The sequence below is a fragment of the Macrobrachium nipponense genome, chromosome 46, assembly GCF_015104395.2.
Source record: "Macrobrachium nipponense isolate FS-2020 chromosome 46, ASM1510439v2, whole genome shotgun sequence".
Classification (NCBI taxonomy): domain Eukaryota; kingdom Metazoa; phylum Arthropoda; class Malacostraca; order Decapoda; family Palaemonidae; genus Macrobrachium; species Macrobrachium nipponense.
The window spans coordinates 33,729,604-33,746,640 of record NC_061106.1 but is presented as its reverse complement, the minus strand read 5'-3'; the positions used below and the strand labels follow the sequence as shown (position 1 = coordinate 33,746,640).

Here is a 17,037-nt window from a genome sequence, read left to right as displayed (position 1 = left end):
GGCAAAATTAGTAGCCGAGGCTAGCATTTTAAACATAAAGATATCCTACTGGGTCCTGCTTACTACCTAGTGGGGCCAGAACTAATCCCTGGTGAATGTCGTATATGCGGTTACGTTCCTTGCAGTCCGTGTGGAACTAGGTATTTAGAATTACCTTTATAAACTTGAGTTATATACCTATGAAATGATAGTAGTTTACACTACCTATGTATTTCAATGATTTCTTTGGTAAAGATATTTTCATCATTGCCGAAACCTTTAAAAATGACTAAAAAAGATATCAAGACAGGTTATTGTTTTCCAATTACCTAGCACAGACATTGGTTAAAGTTGACTGGTAAACCTAAGTTGGTAGAGCTAGCAAATAAGGTAAATAACCGAACGGTGACATAAGGGAAACAATCAAGTGGACTAGCTGATCCAGTCTTGCCTGCTTGTTGATCCACCCTCTGAAAAAGTACTTTAACACATCCTGACGCCGGAGGTGGGCACTAGTCATGAGTCATTGGTGGTGGGAGCAACACCTCAAAACCTTTACTCTCCTTTCGAAGTAAGCAAAAGTACAATTTTGGAGGGTGGATCAATAAGCGGGCAAGACTGGATCAGTTAGTCAGCTCGGTTGTTTCCCTTAGTGGCCACCTCTCTCGGAATGCGGCCACTTCCTGAAAAAGCGCTTGAACTATATGCCATTATTTCGTAATTCTGGAGAAAACGCCTAACTTCAAGAGGAACATAGAGGTCTTGGTGTGCTACCAGGATGGGCCACAACTCATGACTGATGCTCATGGCAGCAGATTCAAGTACTTTTTTGGGAAGTTGGCTGCATTCCAGGATCGGTGGTTGCTATGTTGGCGCTCTGTCATTTACCCTAACTCCGTGTCAGGTAATTCTTTGGAAGTTATAGTTGCCTATAGTCTTTGGGTTGCTTGTTAATTATTTACTGTTCTTTTTGGTGGTCGACTGTAATTAAGCACTTATAATTTATCTTAGAACTGTACTCTACAGCAAGTGAGACCTGATGGGAATGCAGGGTTTTGGGTGGGGTACGCCAAGGGGAGAAAGTGATGCTCCCAGAACTCTATCCTGTAGGTAGTAAGAGGGACCGATGGGAAAGTGGGGTTATGGATGGGGTAAATCACCGGGGAGAGGGTACCAGGTCATCATTATTGACTTGCCTCCCCCACCACCTAACCTGATGTAGGGTGCAGTAAATAAATGTATGGTTGCTTAGATAACTTGGTTATTTGTTATCTTTGTTCCCTTAAAAGAATCTCACTGTAATCCCCAATCAATGATAAAATCACATATAAAAACTGCTAACCAATCCACATTTTAAAATCTACACTCCTCTAAATACTTTATGAATGATGTTTTTCCGTCATTTTCTTAAGTCTCCTGTCAGCTATAAGAAAATCTTTGCCTATCACATATTTGTTAGTTATATACCTCTCAAAAAGTGAGCTCAAGTGTTATCAGAGCTTGTACACATTCATGGATGAATGTAGCAGAATCTCACCCTTGAGCGTTTAATTAAGGAAATAAGTTCACAGTGAGAATGCTTAGTTTCCCTCTGTTGTTGTACCTCCATATTGAAGGAGAACCGTTGAAAATTTTGTAGGCATTTTCAGTGATTTTTATACAGAGAAAATTATGTAACACTGGTCATGATAGACCTTTGAAATTGCCGTTTTTGCCATTATGGATACAAGTAAACCTACCGTGTACTACAAGTTTATATTTTGAAGCCATGGTAAGTGATTGCTTGGTAAATTTTTCTGTAAACCATGATTGCATCATGTAGTCGCATTTTAATGTGCTTTGAACACATCTCATTCACTGTGGTAGCTAATCTGTAGTTTTAAATATACCAGAATCCCCTGTATCATACAGCATAATTATGATGAACCACAGTGGGAAAGCTGAGTTTTTTGTGTGGGGGAAAATGCAAATATGGTGAAATTTAAGGATGCATTTAACCGTGCCTGGCAAAAGCTCCCTTGGATTCATTATAACTTAACCTATGACACTGTAAGTTAAATTGAATAATGGGTTTTAACCCAGTTGATCCTAACCTAGGTTACAAGTCCCTACCTGGCAGAGTATTTCCCCCCGCCCCCCTGAATTCTTCCCCCACACCAACATAACTTTAGACATCAGGTCTTTACTTGACAAGTGCAGGAATCACTTCAAAAGCATACTGTAATCCTAACCGTTTATCAGAATCAGAAGTTGCAAAAGTATCATTGGAAGGTTAAATATAGTACATCCTCTTATTGTATTCTTTTGAGAAATGTCGGAAAAATGCATATTGTATAACTGGTAAGAATTATGAAGAGAAAGGGTATTCAATGCTCCTTTATTAGGATTTCCAGGTGCATTTTTTTGTCCATGTGCATATTGGTGAAGGTGGTTAGCATACAGTATTTGGAATATCTTTCTTGAATTTCATCAGGAATTGCGGGTAACTAGGCCAGTTCAGGTCTGGTTAAGTTTGTTTAAATCCTGTTCATTTACAGTGCTTTAGGTTACTTTAGGTCAGGTTTAATGTTTTTGCATTTCATTCTTGTTGGGTTTTACTATTTATTAAAATAATGCAGAAATTCAGAACTCATTACAATGTAGGAATAAAGAAAGATGTCATAATGTACAGGTATGTACCATAACCTAACATTAAGAACACATCATACCCATGACCCCCAACCAATGTTATACTACTTACTGCTTGCTGTAGTTTTTTGGACGCTGTCATGTGTTTTGAAAATTCCTACAAAGTGGGGTTCAGTATTATTAATGAAATTGAGCAAATGAGACTTACTCGCTACCATGCACATGACATTTTCATCATTTTAACTTGACAAGCTGTAAAATCTTCATCTTCTGATGTGAAATTAAAGGGAAGGGTACTACCACGATATAGTAATGGCATGGTAGTCCCGATCTAGTGAGAGGTTTTGGGACTCATTTGCGCATGTGATTTTGTGACGTCACACAAACTGGTCAAAGCAACGATTTACCAGATTAAACAGGGATAATTGCCTTTGTTACATTTTGAAATGCAATTTAATAAATATCCCTCCATAGATTTAAGCAGTGAATGCGATTTTGGACATATGATATTGTAGGTCATGTGAATATTGATATTGAAAAAAAAAAATTAAAAAGGCGAAATGTTGCACAAAAAAGTTTTTTTGTGTGAAACTATCAGACCGGGATCCTGGAGACTGATGTCACTGGATTCTATCCACAGTTTTTTTTAAACTTCCCTGTCTTGTCATTGTGTAAACTGCAGACTTCATCCCTCCAGCAACCCCAGTCTGTATGGCAAGTGTGGCTGGATTACCTCCACACCAAGAGCTGGTTGAGCCTTAGTTTAAACAGTTTTACATTGTCTAACCTGCCTTTTTGAAAAAATGTGTCTTGTACTCATGAATTGTCATACAAGGCTGTGTTATTGCAGCCATTGCTTTAAGGCTGCAACATTGATTCAAATATAGAAGTTTGCATTGCCAAGACTGATTGTTGTGATGCTTCCCCTTACTGGGCCCATAAATAAATTTCTTTGCCCCTTGTCATTTCAATTGAAATCTGTACTAATGCAGTACACCTGAGTGCTGTAGTAGGCAGTCATTTTGACTGTCTTGGCATCCCAGCTGGTGTTGTTCTTAAGGCATTTCAAGAATTTTGTATATTGATAAAGAGAAAGCCTAATATAATAATCCATGAAGTGATGAACTTTGACTTTAAAGATGAAAATTATGAGGAAAAAACAAAAAAGGGTAAGTCAATGAAAGACATATTTTAACATCATAGCCACTTTTATTAGTTAATTCTAAGCAATATTCAAATATTACGAATTAAGGAGCAAACAACCTGACCTTGATTTATTCAGCTTCAAACCAAAGTTACAACTCAAATTGTTGCATGTTACGAAAGATCTGAACTCAACTTAGCTAAATGTCATTTTACAAAACAGCTAGAAATAAGAATAAGGCATCCATGTAATTAATGACAAGCACGACATAACAACTGGAAAACATATTCATAAAAACTATATCTATAGCAATATGTGACTTTGATATAACTTTATGAATTATGATATGTACACATATGGTCACTTGAGTCAGCAACAAAGGCTGAATAAAAATTCATAAAACTGTACTAATTAATTTGAACAATGTTCTTACCTACATTTGCAAATGTTTGGGAAAAATAATAAAATAAATGGCATACAGTAATGACACTTTATAACTGTAAACTGGGGTATCACATTTAGGGTTTTCATCTTTGCACCATTGACACATGACTACAACGCTTATGCTCGTTTTATATGCAAGCCAAAAATTCTTTTTATAATACATTCTATACAATTTGTTTCTAACACATACTTTTAAATCCGAATCGTATTCTTTTGATTCAGGCAAACACTTCTACTTATGTATTGTATATTAAGTAAATATGAACATAAATTGGGACATGTAGTCATGAAATATACCCAGTTCATTGAAAATATTCTTGTATTCTCTGAGTTGTGCAGAAAGATATAAAGCTAGTGACATGCTAGATTTTCTCCTTTCCCAGTGATGATTTATTGAATGATCTACTAAGGGCATATAAAAACTGACATGGATGTAAAGAAATGGAAAAAAGCTAGCATGCCCTCTGCTTTTAAACAATTAACATTAAAGTAGTCTAATAGCCCAGGTAAAAAATTTCCAATTTCAGAACCGGGAGCACTGATTATCTCCATGGCAAAATGGGTGCTGCTATTCCCTGGCTTTGCCTCACTTATTGCCAGAGGTTGAGCCACGTAGCTGAATTACACAGCCTTCTCCTCTTCAGTGTCAGAGGCATTAGGGTCTTCCTCCTCATCGCTAGGCAAGTCGCTCGCCCCCTCGTGGGTCATTGTGGCCACCAGAGTGCCAACTGCCTTCCCCAGGTCGCCTGATAAAGGAGATAGAGAGTGAGTATTTTGTGAAAATAATGAAGTATTTTTAATAAGTATTTTTAATATTAAGTGAAAATATCCTCAACTTCAACATTGATACTTTTTTAGGCCCATCATGAATGGCTCTTGTGCTGATCAAGTGCACTTTAATATGAAAAAAAATAACAGGGTTAATCAGTAAAGAATCTCAGTTGAAAACGGCACAAAAACACAAAAGGCTTAAAAAAACTTATTCAGACTGCTTTTTCCATGTATGGATGTGCAAAAATTTGGAGGGGACAGGAAACTTTATTGCTGCAAACACGAAATTCTGATAGATATTTCTGTGTGCTTCAAGCACTTAATAGTATCAGCAAACTAAGTATAATAGGTGTGCATGTGTATGCACAATTTTTTTTTAATAACTATATGTACATTCCCCTTCTATAGTGAAGCATTTTTTCATTTAGTGTACAACTACAATTTTGTTCTTTTATGAGGATAATGAGCATACAGCAAATTTTTCAAATAACATCAGTTATGGAATTCATTAAATTTAGCAGTGAACATCATAAAAACAATTTTTTTTTCACTGTAAAACCTTTACTGTATACCCTTTAACTACTGATGATGATGGCTAATTTTGTGATGTTAAAGTTTCATAAACCACAAAAATTTTCTTTGTAATTTCCAGCAACTTTTGTTACATTTTTATTTATAGGAATTAGGATTTCTATTTTCCATATCTAAATAGTATATTCTTGTTGGTAACAATTTGCAGCAGCAGCATTGAAGTTGGGTTGTGACAGTTTTTCATCTGTTGAGGATAAACACGCGATTTAAAAAAATAAGAAACCACAATCACTTAGAAACAGTACTGCTGCATCTAGAATATTTAGGTAAGAAATGCATAAATAAATTACATCAATCTGACCTATAAAAGAATTAGTAAATAAATAGTAAAACACTAAAGAAAAAATTAAGTAACTTCGAAGGGATAATGAGAGTTTTCATAGATAACAGCTGTCTCAAATTCTATGGCTGGAGTTATTTTGGCAGAAGTAGAGTTAGCGCTCCACTTAATGTCTTCTTTGGGTTTGTACAGTTTAAAAACAACTCTTCAAGATGAAGGTTTTAGTTCAAAATTAACATTCGAGATAACAGAAAACTTGCAGTTATAAAGACACTGCTTTCATGTAAACATGAATGACTTACCATCCAGAACTCCTGTAAGGGGCTGCATGAAGGAGTAAAGATCAATATAAATTTTGTGCATGTATTGCATTGGATTAAAGCTGACACAGCATTACTGATCATAGTATATTGTTTTAATGGATATTCATTTGAGAAAGTGGGTAAATAGAGCAAATTTATTCATATTTCCAAACTATAACTGTTTTTTGTTTGGTTTACTCTCTCATGCTCATATACAGTATATGTAAACTAGTACTGCTATTTGCTTAACTCTTGCATTGATGTTTAAGAACACAATGTAACCAAATATTACTTATCATGTAAGATGTGATATTGCACACTAAATAATTCAACATTTCTTTAACTTATATCAAAATGAATATTTTAAATTCTATTTTAATTTTATAAAATTTTATGCTCTCAGTTCATGAAGCCATTCTGTTTCAGGTGAAGATGAAAAGGTTCCCAGAAATAACAAAATTATTGTTAAAATTTTGAGTCTGTGAGATACTAAACATGGTAAATTGAACGTTGACTAACTTGACTCATTTACGTAGTGTACTCTATACTAAACACATGCGAGGTAAGTTAAGAAAGCTCCTTTCAAGATGCTAAAGTCATGTACTTAATTTGTATGATGAATTTTTCAAGCTTTATAATTGTTCATGCTTTTCAAAATTTAATAAGTTTGTATATCTTACAAAATAAAATGGCCTCTAGGGGAGGTGTACTAAAGTAAATTATAGGTTAATTCACAGTTCAGTTTACTTCTGAGTTTACACATGCACTTTCACTTCCTTGCACTTGATGAAAGAGACGCCATCAGTCTTCTCTGATGAGACAGCTTCAACATGTCATTCATAGAATCCACAACACTTACAATTAGCATTCTTAGAATATGTTAAAGCAGTACTTACGCTGCGACCTATACCTAACCACACTATAAACTCACTCTTATTTCCCTCCATGTATATATCAGCATGGTGGTCTCTGCCTTTGTACCAAATTTAACTGGTTTTTGACAGAGAGATATTAAATACACTGACAGACAAGCAGTAGGACACACAGATGCTCTTTCTTTTTGACATTTTATGTAAGTACCAAGTTTAATGTAAACAACTTCAACCTAGTTGTACAGTCAACCCCCAGTATTCACAACCTGCTGTGAATAGCTATGTAAAAAACGCAGATGCTTTGAACCCTTCTAAAAACACATATTTTGATAATGTAGTTCAAACACCAAAAAACCCATCTTAAAAACACTTAGGAATGAGTATTTTAGCTCTTAGTGGATGGTCATGCTAACATGAGTAGCAATAACAGGTTTTGGAAGGACAACAGTGTGACTCGTGGTTAGTAACAATATTACGCGCCATTGATTTTGGGGGTATCGAGTGGGAAAGAGGTACCATTACTTCTATATCCCATAAATTCACTAATGGCAACTTTTAGACTGGCTAAGATGTGAGAGACTGGGCGGCTTAGATGTACCGTTTCTCTGTCTCACATGATGTCTTTTTATAAATTTGCTCATAAATATAACAAGGTGTTCCTGTTGGTTTTGGTTCCTTTCTTTTATGATAGTATGTCGGTTATCATGTAATTTTGCAAAGAGAAGGGCAAACAAATATTAGATAAAACATGTATAAATCCCAAAAAGTTACTGCATCTGTGTTCTCAGTAAATTTGCATGAATATTTTACAACAATATGCTAAGAATTTGTTACCGACTTTATTTCTTAACTGTTTTGATATTGTGTGAGCTGTAATTGAAATTTTACAAAATAAAATACATTTATTTATTAGAAAAAAGTATAACTTGGTAAAATTTACGATTGCCTTGTAAAAGAGGCCCCACAAGGGGTTGCAAATAGTATTATTCAACTTTCATGGAAGGTAGGGAAAATTTTTTAATTTTTTTTCTTTTTACACTGGCAGACTTCAAAGTTTCAACAGTCTCGGGTGCTGCATATTAATTTTTTACATCGGCTCCTAAGGGTTAATACGTAGTTTTATCACAAAAAATGCATTTAGTCCAGAAATATGAAATTACAGTAATTAGTGAATATTTCTCTGTAAAATACTGCGTATAGGCGTATATTCTACAACTAACGTGAGTTCTACGAATAGTGTGTATATGTTCCGTAGAAAAATCTGCGAATAAGCAAGCCTGCGAATCCGGAACCTCGAATAGGTGGAGGTCGACTATAATTGCAATGTACATGTAGCACCTTCTTTCACTATGAAAGTCACTAAACTTGTTCATATGAACAAGTTTCACTAAAAGAGTACTTGTGTCAATTATTCTTTCTTTTATTGTTCAATTATCATGGCCAAAGTACAAATATCACAGAGATGCACTAAGTCACCTACAACAGATGCCCTAACACAAACACAGGTAGGTCATTGATGCATATTTTTACTACATGAATACCTACCCATGTACCAAGAGTAATAGGAATCCCTTCAACCGTGTAGGATGAAATGCAATTATGCCATTGGAGAGTGACAGACAATGTAACATGTGAATGTCTTCCTTTGTGAACATCTATACACGTATATAATAGTCTACCTTTGCACAAAGTTTAACGGAAATCCTCTCTACCGTACAAGAGGTATCATGATGGCATGGTAAATGCAACACGCACTAAAGGACCTAAAGTACAGACAAACTAACATAAAGTTCAACACAGACTTAACAGGGAGACTGGTAAATCCTGTGTGTATGCATAGTGATCTACGTGTATGCATAGTGATCTACTATTGTAACTCTTCTGACTGAAATCCCCTCAGCTATGCAGATGTTATAAGGTGATGATGAACAGGGACATAAGGATGATTCCTCTTCATGCACAATTATACATGATAGTATACAGCATTGAAAAAATACTGTATAAATATAAACTTATTCTGGTTGATAGTAGTACTTCAGTCCTGACTACATATTGGTAAATGTGGGAAAAGGGTGGGTAAATACTCTTATATATGTAGTGTGTACTATACTCTGCAGAAGTAAAATAAATTACTTCGGTAGGATTAGAGATGGTAATGAATTTTCTTGTCTTGTCATGGGAGAGGTCAATATGCTTCGGTCCTCTTGAGCTTATATTTGGTTCAACTGATCAGGGTGTAGAATCTCTTGAAATACTTGCTTGGGGAAAGGTCTTAAAATGAAATATTATGTAATCAGACTAACAGTGGTCTGATGAATTTGTATTCTCAGTTTCACTCAGAAAGGCAGTTTCCAGAATCCTCTTTTGAACAGATATGGTTAAAAACCAGCTTTGTCTCACTCCAAAATGCTATACTACAGTTTTTCAAAGTACTTGTCCATACAAGAGGAAGATTCTAGAATATACTGTCAGTAATCAAACTGAGAATGACTATCAAGGGTCTGCTGGAAATAAGACTTCAACGCTTAATTTTAGGATTATTCTCAAGTGTTTCAACTGATCCATCCCCAGAGTGGTCAACCCAGGTGCAAGGTAATGAGGACCAAAGCAGAATGATGTATTGACCCCTCTTATCACAAGTCAAAGTTAATCCCCCCATCTATAAATATACTACCAAAGCTGTTGAGACACCTGCACATATACTAGTCACCTACCTTTTTTCCACATTTACAAAGAGATCAGGGTTCAAATTAATATTAACAACCAGATGTATTATTTTAGGGAGTATTTTAATTACATAGAATACTGTTGAGTACAGCAAATACACTTTATGATAAGTTATGCATGATGTACACAATAATGGACAAACATAAATGAATATCTACTTTTCTTCACATCTATAGATATGCTTGTCTGTGCATGGTCTACCTTTGAACAAGTGATCATCATAAAGGTTTTTGTCAGCTTTTACCTTTAAGGGATTTGATGAAATAAATACTCTGGATTCTTTGCTATCAGGTAATTAATCTCTCACCACTAGGACCATCCATATAAAAAAAAATATTGTGCTTCAAAAATACATGGAAGCAGTTCCTAATGAATTACAGTTATTCTTCCCTCCACTGGATAGTATCTCTCGACAAAAACATTCACTCATCCCCTTAATGGAGATTTCCCAAGGTTTCTTTGATATGCCAAAGAAAAATACTAAATAGAAAATAACAGCAGAGTAGAAGCTACTCTTGATCCATAGTATATAGTTTGTTTTTATGAATAGTATAAGTGAGTAGTGTTAGTGGTGGAATATGCATGTAACAACTACACTAAGCACACATGGCAGCATACCTTTAAAAAATTTTCAGCTAAATACCTACGATGTAGAATAGTGTTGATACTATATAACAACATCATGTTCCACTTTCTCATTGAACTTGAATGGTTAGTGAGAGTTTCAGTAATTTCTTTCCAACCTACTACATACATATACTGCATAGAAACTGAACACGTGCAGTTATGATTTTTGTTAAATTTCAAGATAACAAAATTTCATAGGACATGCAAATAAACACCATTAATCAATCTATGGTAACCATTGCAGTTAGTTTACAGAAAACATAGTATAGAGTGCAACAAAAATTTCAGACATATTCAAATGATTTAATGACATAGCACATCCATTGTCTTACATGGGACATACTGTATCTTGAATAAGGGCAACAGTAACATTCACATAAAGGAAAAATAGCAGGATGAATAATAAAGTCCATTCAGTGGTGTAATTAAATTTAATCATGCAGCTACCAATGTACCTGCACGAGAGAAGAGGTTGCCCACATGAGCCACACTTCCCATGGGGGGTGGTGGCGGCCGTACATACTCGCTCATTTGCTCTAACCCCTCGTAAGCACTGGTGGCACCTCCTGTGCCATTATAATAAACAGAAATGGCTCAATGACAAGTTAGTATAGAACTTGACAGTGTTCAAGAAATGAAGCTTGCATATTTTCAGGAATTCTGATTGAAGGATGAAGATAAGCATAGTACCAACTTGAAGATGTAATCCCACCACCCTAACTACATGTTTTGTTTTGACTGGTTTATAAGTGTATTACAGATGAATTTCTTATAATATGATATCACATATACTCTACTCTATTATTTTTACCTTGTGTTGAGTGTCCATTGACTTTGGCAGGAGAATCCATGGCTAGCTGACTAGCTGTAACTGACTTTGTTTGAAGTGTTCCAGATTTATTTGGAGAACTGACTCCAGGCTGAAAAATAAAGAACAAAATACCCATTACTCATATGTTATATAGTTTTAATGAAAACAAGACACCTGGATGATTTAGAAATATAACACACTATATTAATATAGAGAGTTATTTTTTACTTGTGCAATATAGTCCCATAAATAATATACTACCTTTCATCTATGTAACCTACCCCACTTACACCAAATTTACCAGTCAATGTCCACTTACACCAAATTTACCAGTAAATGTTAAGAAGCCCACACTGTTATGTACCTGGTCTACTATGAATTTTTCTTCATTTCTTCATATAACTTTATGTACACACTGCTTGCAAGTAATTTAAACCATTGTACGTACCTTCATTTCTTCATTCATTTCATGTAATGTTTTTTTTCACAGTACTATATGTATTTCGACTGGGTACTTCAGTTGTACCCTTTCAGTATTGCTGTAGTTTTGAGTTAGTTAATTTTATAAATTGAGAGATTTTCATTGTGTCTTCAGTAATTTTCAATTGGACTGGTAATTTTTCTTAAACATTATGTAATTCACTGTTCGCCGAATAATCGCACTATCTAAGTTTTTGTTTTTCAATAACCAGTTGCTTCATTACATATTCTGTTTATGCTTTCTTGCAAATCAGAATTTTTTTTATTGAATTCTAAGTTATTTTAAATATTTTGGAATTCTGTATTTGCATTTGGATATCACTTTGTGATTTTTCAAGAATTATGTAAATTGCATGTCATAATAATCTTTTGTCTGTTTTAAAAGATTTCTCCATGTCTTACATGGTTCAAGTACTCCCACCTTTTGTGCCTCAGCAAATGTGTATATTTTTTCAGTTATTGCATTTTAGGTTGTGACTCTCCAATATGTATACGTACGTACTAACAATTATATTTTCAGGTGTATAAGGCACTTCCAATTGGCTCGACTGCTGCATTGGAAAAGGCGAGATCCTCTGAGGGCTGTGATTAAGTGTTCCGTTCCTGACTACACCAGCACTGCAATGTGAGATGAAAAGGGTAGGAGAGCTACTGGGGGCTTTTTCTTATCTATCGCCATTCACCTGTACCCCACTCTTTTCGTGCATGGCCGGGCATTGAGATGGCTAAGTTTAGGCCTTGTAATCTTAGTAGGGAGAGAATGGGGTGCACCACAGTGGCAGCTAATTTGGACAGTCTGCTCGTGTCTTGTCTCTTGAGCCCACATAAAAATCACATATATAGGAACAATAATATTAAGGCAAACATTGTTAAATTAGTTCAATTAACTAGTGATGGAGAGAAAAATGAGTGAGTTGGTACATGGTGTTGGTGAAAGATGCTCAGTAAAAATGTATTTAGCTAATGACAGTAATATCAGAAAGTGACAGTGGTGGACTGTTGTCATATTGCTGCTTAACGGCATAATGTATTTACGATATTGGTATTCGTTTTATGGTTTTGCACTAGTATTTGTATAATTTTGAAGATGCTTTTACTGTAGTTTTCATCAATATGTTTTTACTGTAAAATTGTTTTTGTCATTTGGTTTTCAATTTGTTTCATGATTGAAGTTGAAGATGTTTTATGAAAACAAGTGTGTTTCACACAGAATTAGGTGTGGTTGATCCTGATGACTTATCACTTGCCTTTTGTGCATCTTTAGTCTAGAGAGAGGAGTTCTTGATCTACTGTATTAGCTTGGTAATAGTATAGGAATATTTACATAATTTTTTGTCTAAATTAACCAAGCTATAGATTACCAAATGTAAGCCTGTATGGGGGCCAACAGATCATTATTCACAATGTGTTCCCCTTTTCAGGACGAACGTGATGACACCCCTCAAGACCCTGTCTACTGTCCAGAGTCCCCACTCATCCTCCATCCCCAGAAGAGTATACCCCAATCAGCTGATTTCCTTTCACTCATACAATACCTGGTGAAATCACGATTCGAGGATCGTGCCTGGATTGGACAAGAGGAGGAAGAAGAAGAGAAGAAAATGGGCAGCTACAGTGCCTTTCTACAAATCGCCCCTCCTCATATAGGAAGCCCCAGTGCATGTCCTTTGACATTTGCAGCTCTTGCCTCACTACCAGTGTGTGTCACATTCCCATCAGTACTCCCTCCACAGAAAGTAATTACTAAGATGCAACTTTTCAAAAATTTTGGGAATGGTAACATATTCATGGAATCATGGAATGATTATTCAGTTATGGTAACTGACCAAGTTACCAAGAGAGAAGCAATTACTCCAGATGAGGATGTGTTACCTTGGAGACACAAGGATCCCCCAAGCACACCATATAGACATGACACCAGATTGTCTTGAATCCCCTTCAAGTACACAAAAATGCTTTGCAGCAAGAATCTTTGATGAAGGAGCTGCTCACCTGTAAACAGTTAGTGGGAGGGGGTTTTCACTAGACTCAAGAACGTGGCAGAGGAAGTAGAAGTCTGTCCCAGAAAATCTTCTCTGCCTGCGAGCAAACAAAGATAATCATCCTCATGGGGATTTAGAACTGATTGAGAAACGTGTAGCCATCGACACCAACCCTCTAGGCTACATTATCAACACTGTTGCATCTAGGAGGGCACTTCTGCTTCTCGTCCTCATGGGGATTTAGGGATGAAGAGCTGACTGAGAAACTTGTAGCCCTCAACACCAACACCCTTCTACACCATTATCAACACTTGTCGCACCTATGAGGGCACTTCTGTCTCTTGTGCCCTCTCAAACTATAGGAAGCAGAAGATAATGGAAAGGGTGCCACCCCTACTACACCATCACAGATTGTTTCATGCCACTGCACAAACAGATCCACAGAGAAGTATCAGCAGCAACTGTGATTACAAGGGGTTCTTGGTCAAGTCACTGCCAGATAGGTTCAGTACCGCCACTACAACTGACATGGACAATATGACAAGTGCTGTTGGAAGAAAACAGGAGGCCACTTCCATTGCGCAGCCTATACCACACACTCGAGGCAAGAACCCCAGCTGTTATTGGATGGTTGGCCCACCCCTTCTCTCAAGACTCCATCCAATCTCCATTTCCCTCTTGTATGGTGAAGTCTCATCGAGGATTTGGATGTTACCAGACACAGCACTGATGTCTTTGATATGGGCCCCCGCCATCTTGACCTGGACATTCCTAAGAGTGCATTACAACCCTAACAGTTAGTCCAGTGTTCACCACAGATGGCTTTACAATGACACCTTTGGATGGTGAAATCACATCCAAGATTTAGACATTACCAGTCACAGATGCTGATGTCTGTTACAACCCCCACCAGTTAGTCCAGTGTTCACCACAGACAGCACTACCATGACACCTGCCTTATGATTTTTCACAACCACTCTCACCTTGAACTGTCCTGTTCAGTGAAGGATTCTCAAGTCCATGAAAGTATCTGAACATCATTGTAAAGAGTTGGCCATTATTCTGTCAGTCTCTCCCAGACCTATTCCATATGAAAATATGTCAATAGCTTGTCTCCTAGTAAGAGCTCAAGACGATGGAAAAACAGATAATGCGAATCTATTCTCAGGAGGAGGAAATACCTTTCGCCACCATTGCACCTTGCTAGATATGTACCACATACCTACCGGGAACAAGTCGAGGCAGAACTTGAGCTCAACCTCGGTCATTCTCACAGGAATGGCTTGAGAAAGCTCTAGACCGCATTCACTGTGCTGCTGCCAGAGTCAGACTTGTACAAAGGTTGTACAAGTGACATGTGCGATCTACACAGGCTAGATCATCATGAAAGGCTGGTCAGGCAACTATGAAGTACTGTTTCCCCAGGGGACAAGTATGCTGGAGGAACTGGCTATTCCTGTATCCAGTACCAACACATGGTTTTTTAGCCCGTTAATCCACTTATGCTGCTGTAAAAATCTGGGTTAACAGCACTGTGAGCCCAGCTGTAGTCCTGAACGATGTAACAGCAACTGTATTCTTTTGCCTCAGGTGTGCATCATTAAGTGGCAACTGAACACATTCAAATCCAATGCTTGGCAGTATACACCGCTTCCCCTCCCGAGTTTGGTTGCTCAAATGTAAAGTCCTTTTTGCAATGTAGCGGTACCTAATAAACAACCTACATTTTAGATGAGCTTGTTTCATGTTTCATCCCAACCAACAAAGATAACAACACTGAAGATGAGAGTGCTTGCCAGATTGGTTTTGCAGTCTTCTGTGGTAGAGTTATCTATCAGTAAGTGCTGAACTGAAGTTCTTATTGATTTAAGCACATTTTGGGCAATTTCCAAGACACTATTCCACTGCTGGACAGAGTTTCACCCTTAGAATGTTCTTTACTGGGTGGAGATTAATCTCAGTTCACTGTCCCTCAGTAGAAACATTAAAGTCTCATCTTTCATGAGAGGTGAAAGTGAGGTTACGAGACTAGTCGCTTCCTTTGGATTCTTTTTATAAAGGTGGAGATCTGGGCGAGATGGTGTTTTGCCAAGCTGTGCTGTTCACCTTTAAGACTATCTACTCCCAAGTTTGGAGTATTTTCTTGTCAGGAGTATTTCTTCTGTCATTAATACTAACTTTTGTATGGGAACTTATTATTTTTTTTGTTTCCCCCATCTTCTTCCCAGAATTCATGGCCAAGACATGAATTTTTTGTTCTAAACCCAAGGTGAGCCACTATGTCCTGATGCAGAGACCACTCCATAAATAGGACTTTACTCCAATGGATTGTTGGCCATCACATTCCTCCTGCCTGGAATGTAACTTACCATGAGGTCCACAGAGGCGTCCGCTGCACACTGGTGCATCTCAACTGTTAAATGAGTGGTGGCAGAAAGGAGTTTTCTTCTCCAATGAACAATTCTGGGACCATGAATTGAAGACTAGAATCCAACACCAAGAAGAGGTCTAACAAAGTCTCCCAAGTAGACCAAAAAGACAATAGGATACCCCATGGGGATGTCCTAAAGCAAAAAACTCAGCACAGATGTGTTCAAAATCTCCCACTGTAAACTTTTGCATGACAAAGTAATTGCACTGAAGACCTGGGAGAAGTCCTTGAGCTGCCCAGGAAACTTGCATCTTTAACAGTAGAGACTTCCTATGAGGTGATCCCTTATGATGGCATATAATCAGTGTGCTATCCATCAAAGGAGTTACCCTATATTGATAGTCACATCCCCCTGAATGTTTGTTCCACATATGAACAACTAACTAATTTAAGTCCACAAATTGCATAGTGAAAGTGTCTTGATCTTTATCATTACAAGTTCATGCAACTGGGATCCATTGCACATAAGAAACATATCAATAACTATGTATGAACAGCATGTTTATTCAATAAAGTTATAATTTTTATTTTAATGTATTTTGATGAGCTTGTTGCTTGGCGCTTGGCTTTCACTATTTGAAAATCTTCAGTAAAAAAATATTTCTGATTTACAAAATTATTAACAATTATGAAACTGACCTCTCCTAATAGTTGTCTAAGTCGATGTAACTGTGCTTCCAGCTGCCGATTATGTTCTTCTAATATCCCCATACGAGCTTCCAGACGACCTTTATGCTGCCTAAGAAGCTTTGCTTCTGCGAGCATGTCTGCTTCAGAGCGCTGACCAGCAAGTCCATCATCAGGTGGTGAACCAACTGTTTGTTGACTTTTCAGTCGATCATATTCAGCTTGAAGTACACTATTTTCTTCTTCAAGGGCTCTGTGAATAGAAATAAACTTATGTAATAAAATTACAACATATTTCTAACATAATTCTATGTTATTATATAATTTCCATGTTCAAATAT

At 36.8% G+C, this 17,037-nt stretch overlaps 1 protein-coding gene and 1 long non-coding RNA gene across 14 annotated transcripts in view; one reads left to right on the top strand and one right to left on the bottom strand.

Moving 5' to 3' along the window:
- Positions 1-3,796: 3,796 nt before the first annotated feature.
- The window catches only part of LOC135214883 (dystrophin-like), a 1,767,410-nt gene continuing 1,754,169 nt past the window's right edge, over positions 3,797-17,037 (bottom strand). For 11 of the 13 annotated variants that reach the window (XM_064249322.1, XM_064249323.1, XM_064249325.1 and 8 more), the window contains 4 exons: positions 16,709-16,949; positions 11,177-11,285; positions 10,821-10,931; positions 3,797-4,941 (listed from right to left, as the gene is read on the bottom strand). In XM_064249322.1, coding sequence (XP_064105392.1) covers positions 4,817-4,941; positions 10,821-10,931; positions 11,177-11,285; positions 16,709-16,949 — 586 coding nt within the window. In that variant the 3' untranslated portion in view covers positions 3,797-4,816. Of the gene's footprint in view, positions 4,942-6,139; positions 6,162-10,820; positions 10,932-11,176; positions 11,286-16,708; positions 16,950-17,037 lie in introns of all 13 variants that reach the window. The other 2 variants (XM_064249315.1, XM_064249319.1) reach the window with 2 other exon arrangements.
- LOC135214885 (uncharacterized) lies at positions 4,822-15,368 on the top strand. The gene is made up of 5 exons (XR_010314516.1): positions 4,822-4,960; positions 5,706-5,823; positions 6,566-6,701; positions 12,177-12,295; positions 13,078-15,368. It is a non-coding gene; the product is annotated as an uncharacterized LOC135214885 (long non-coding RNA).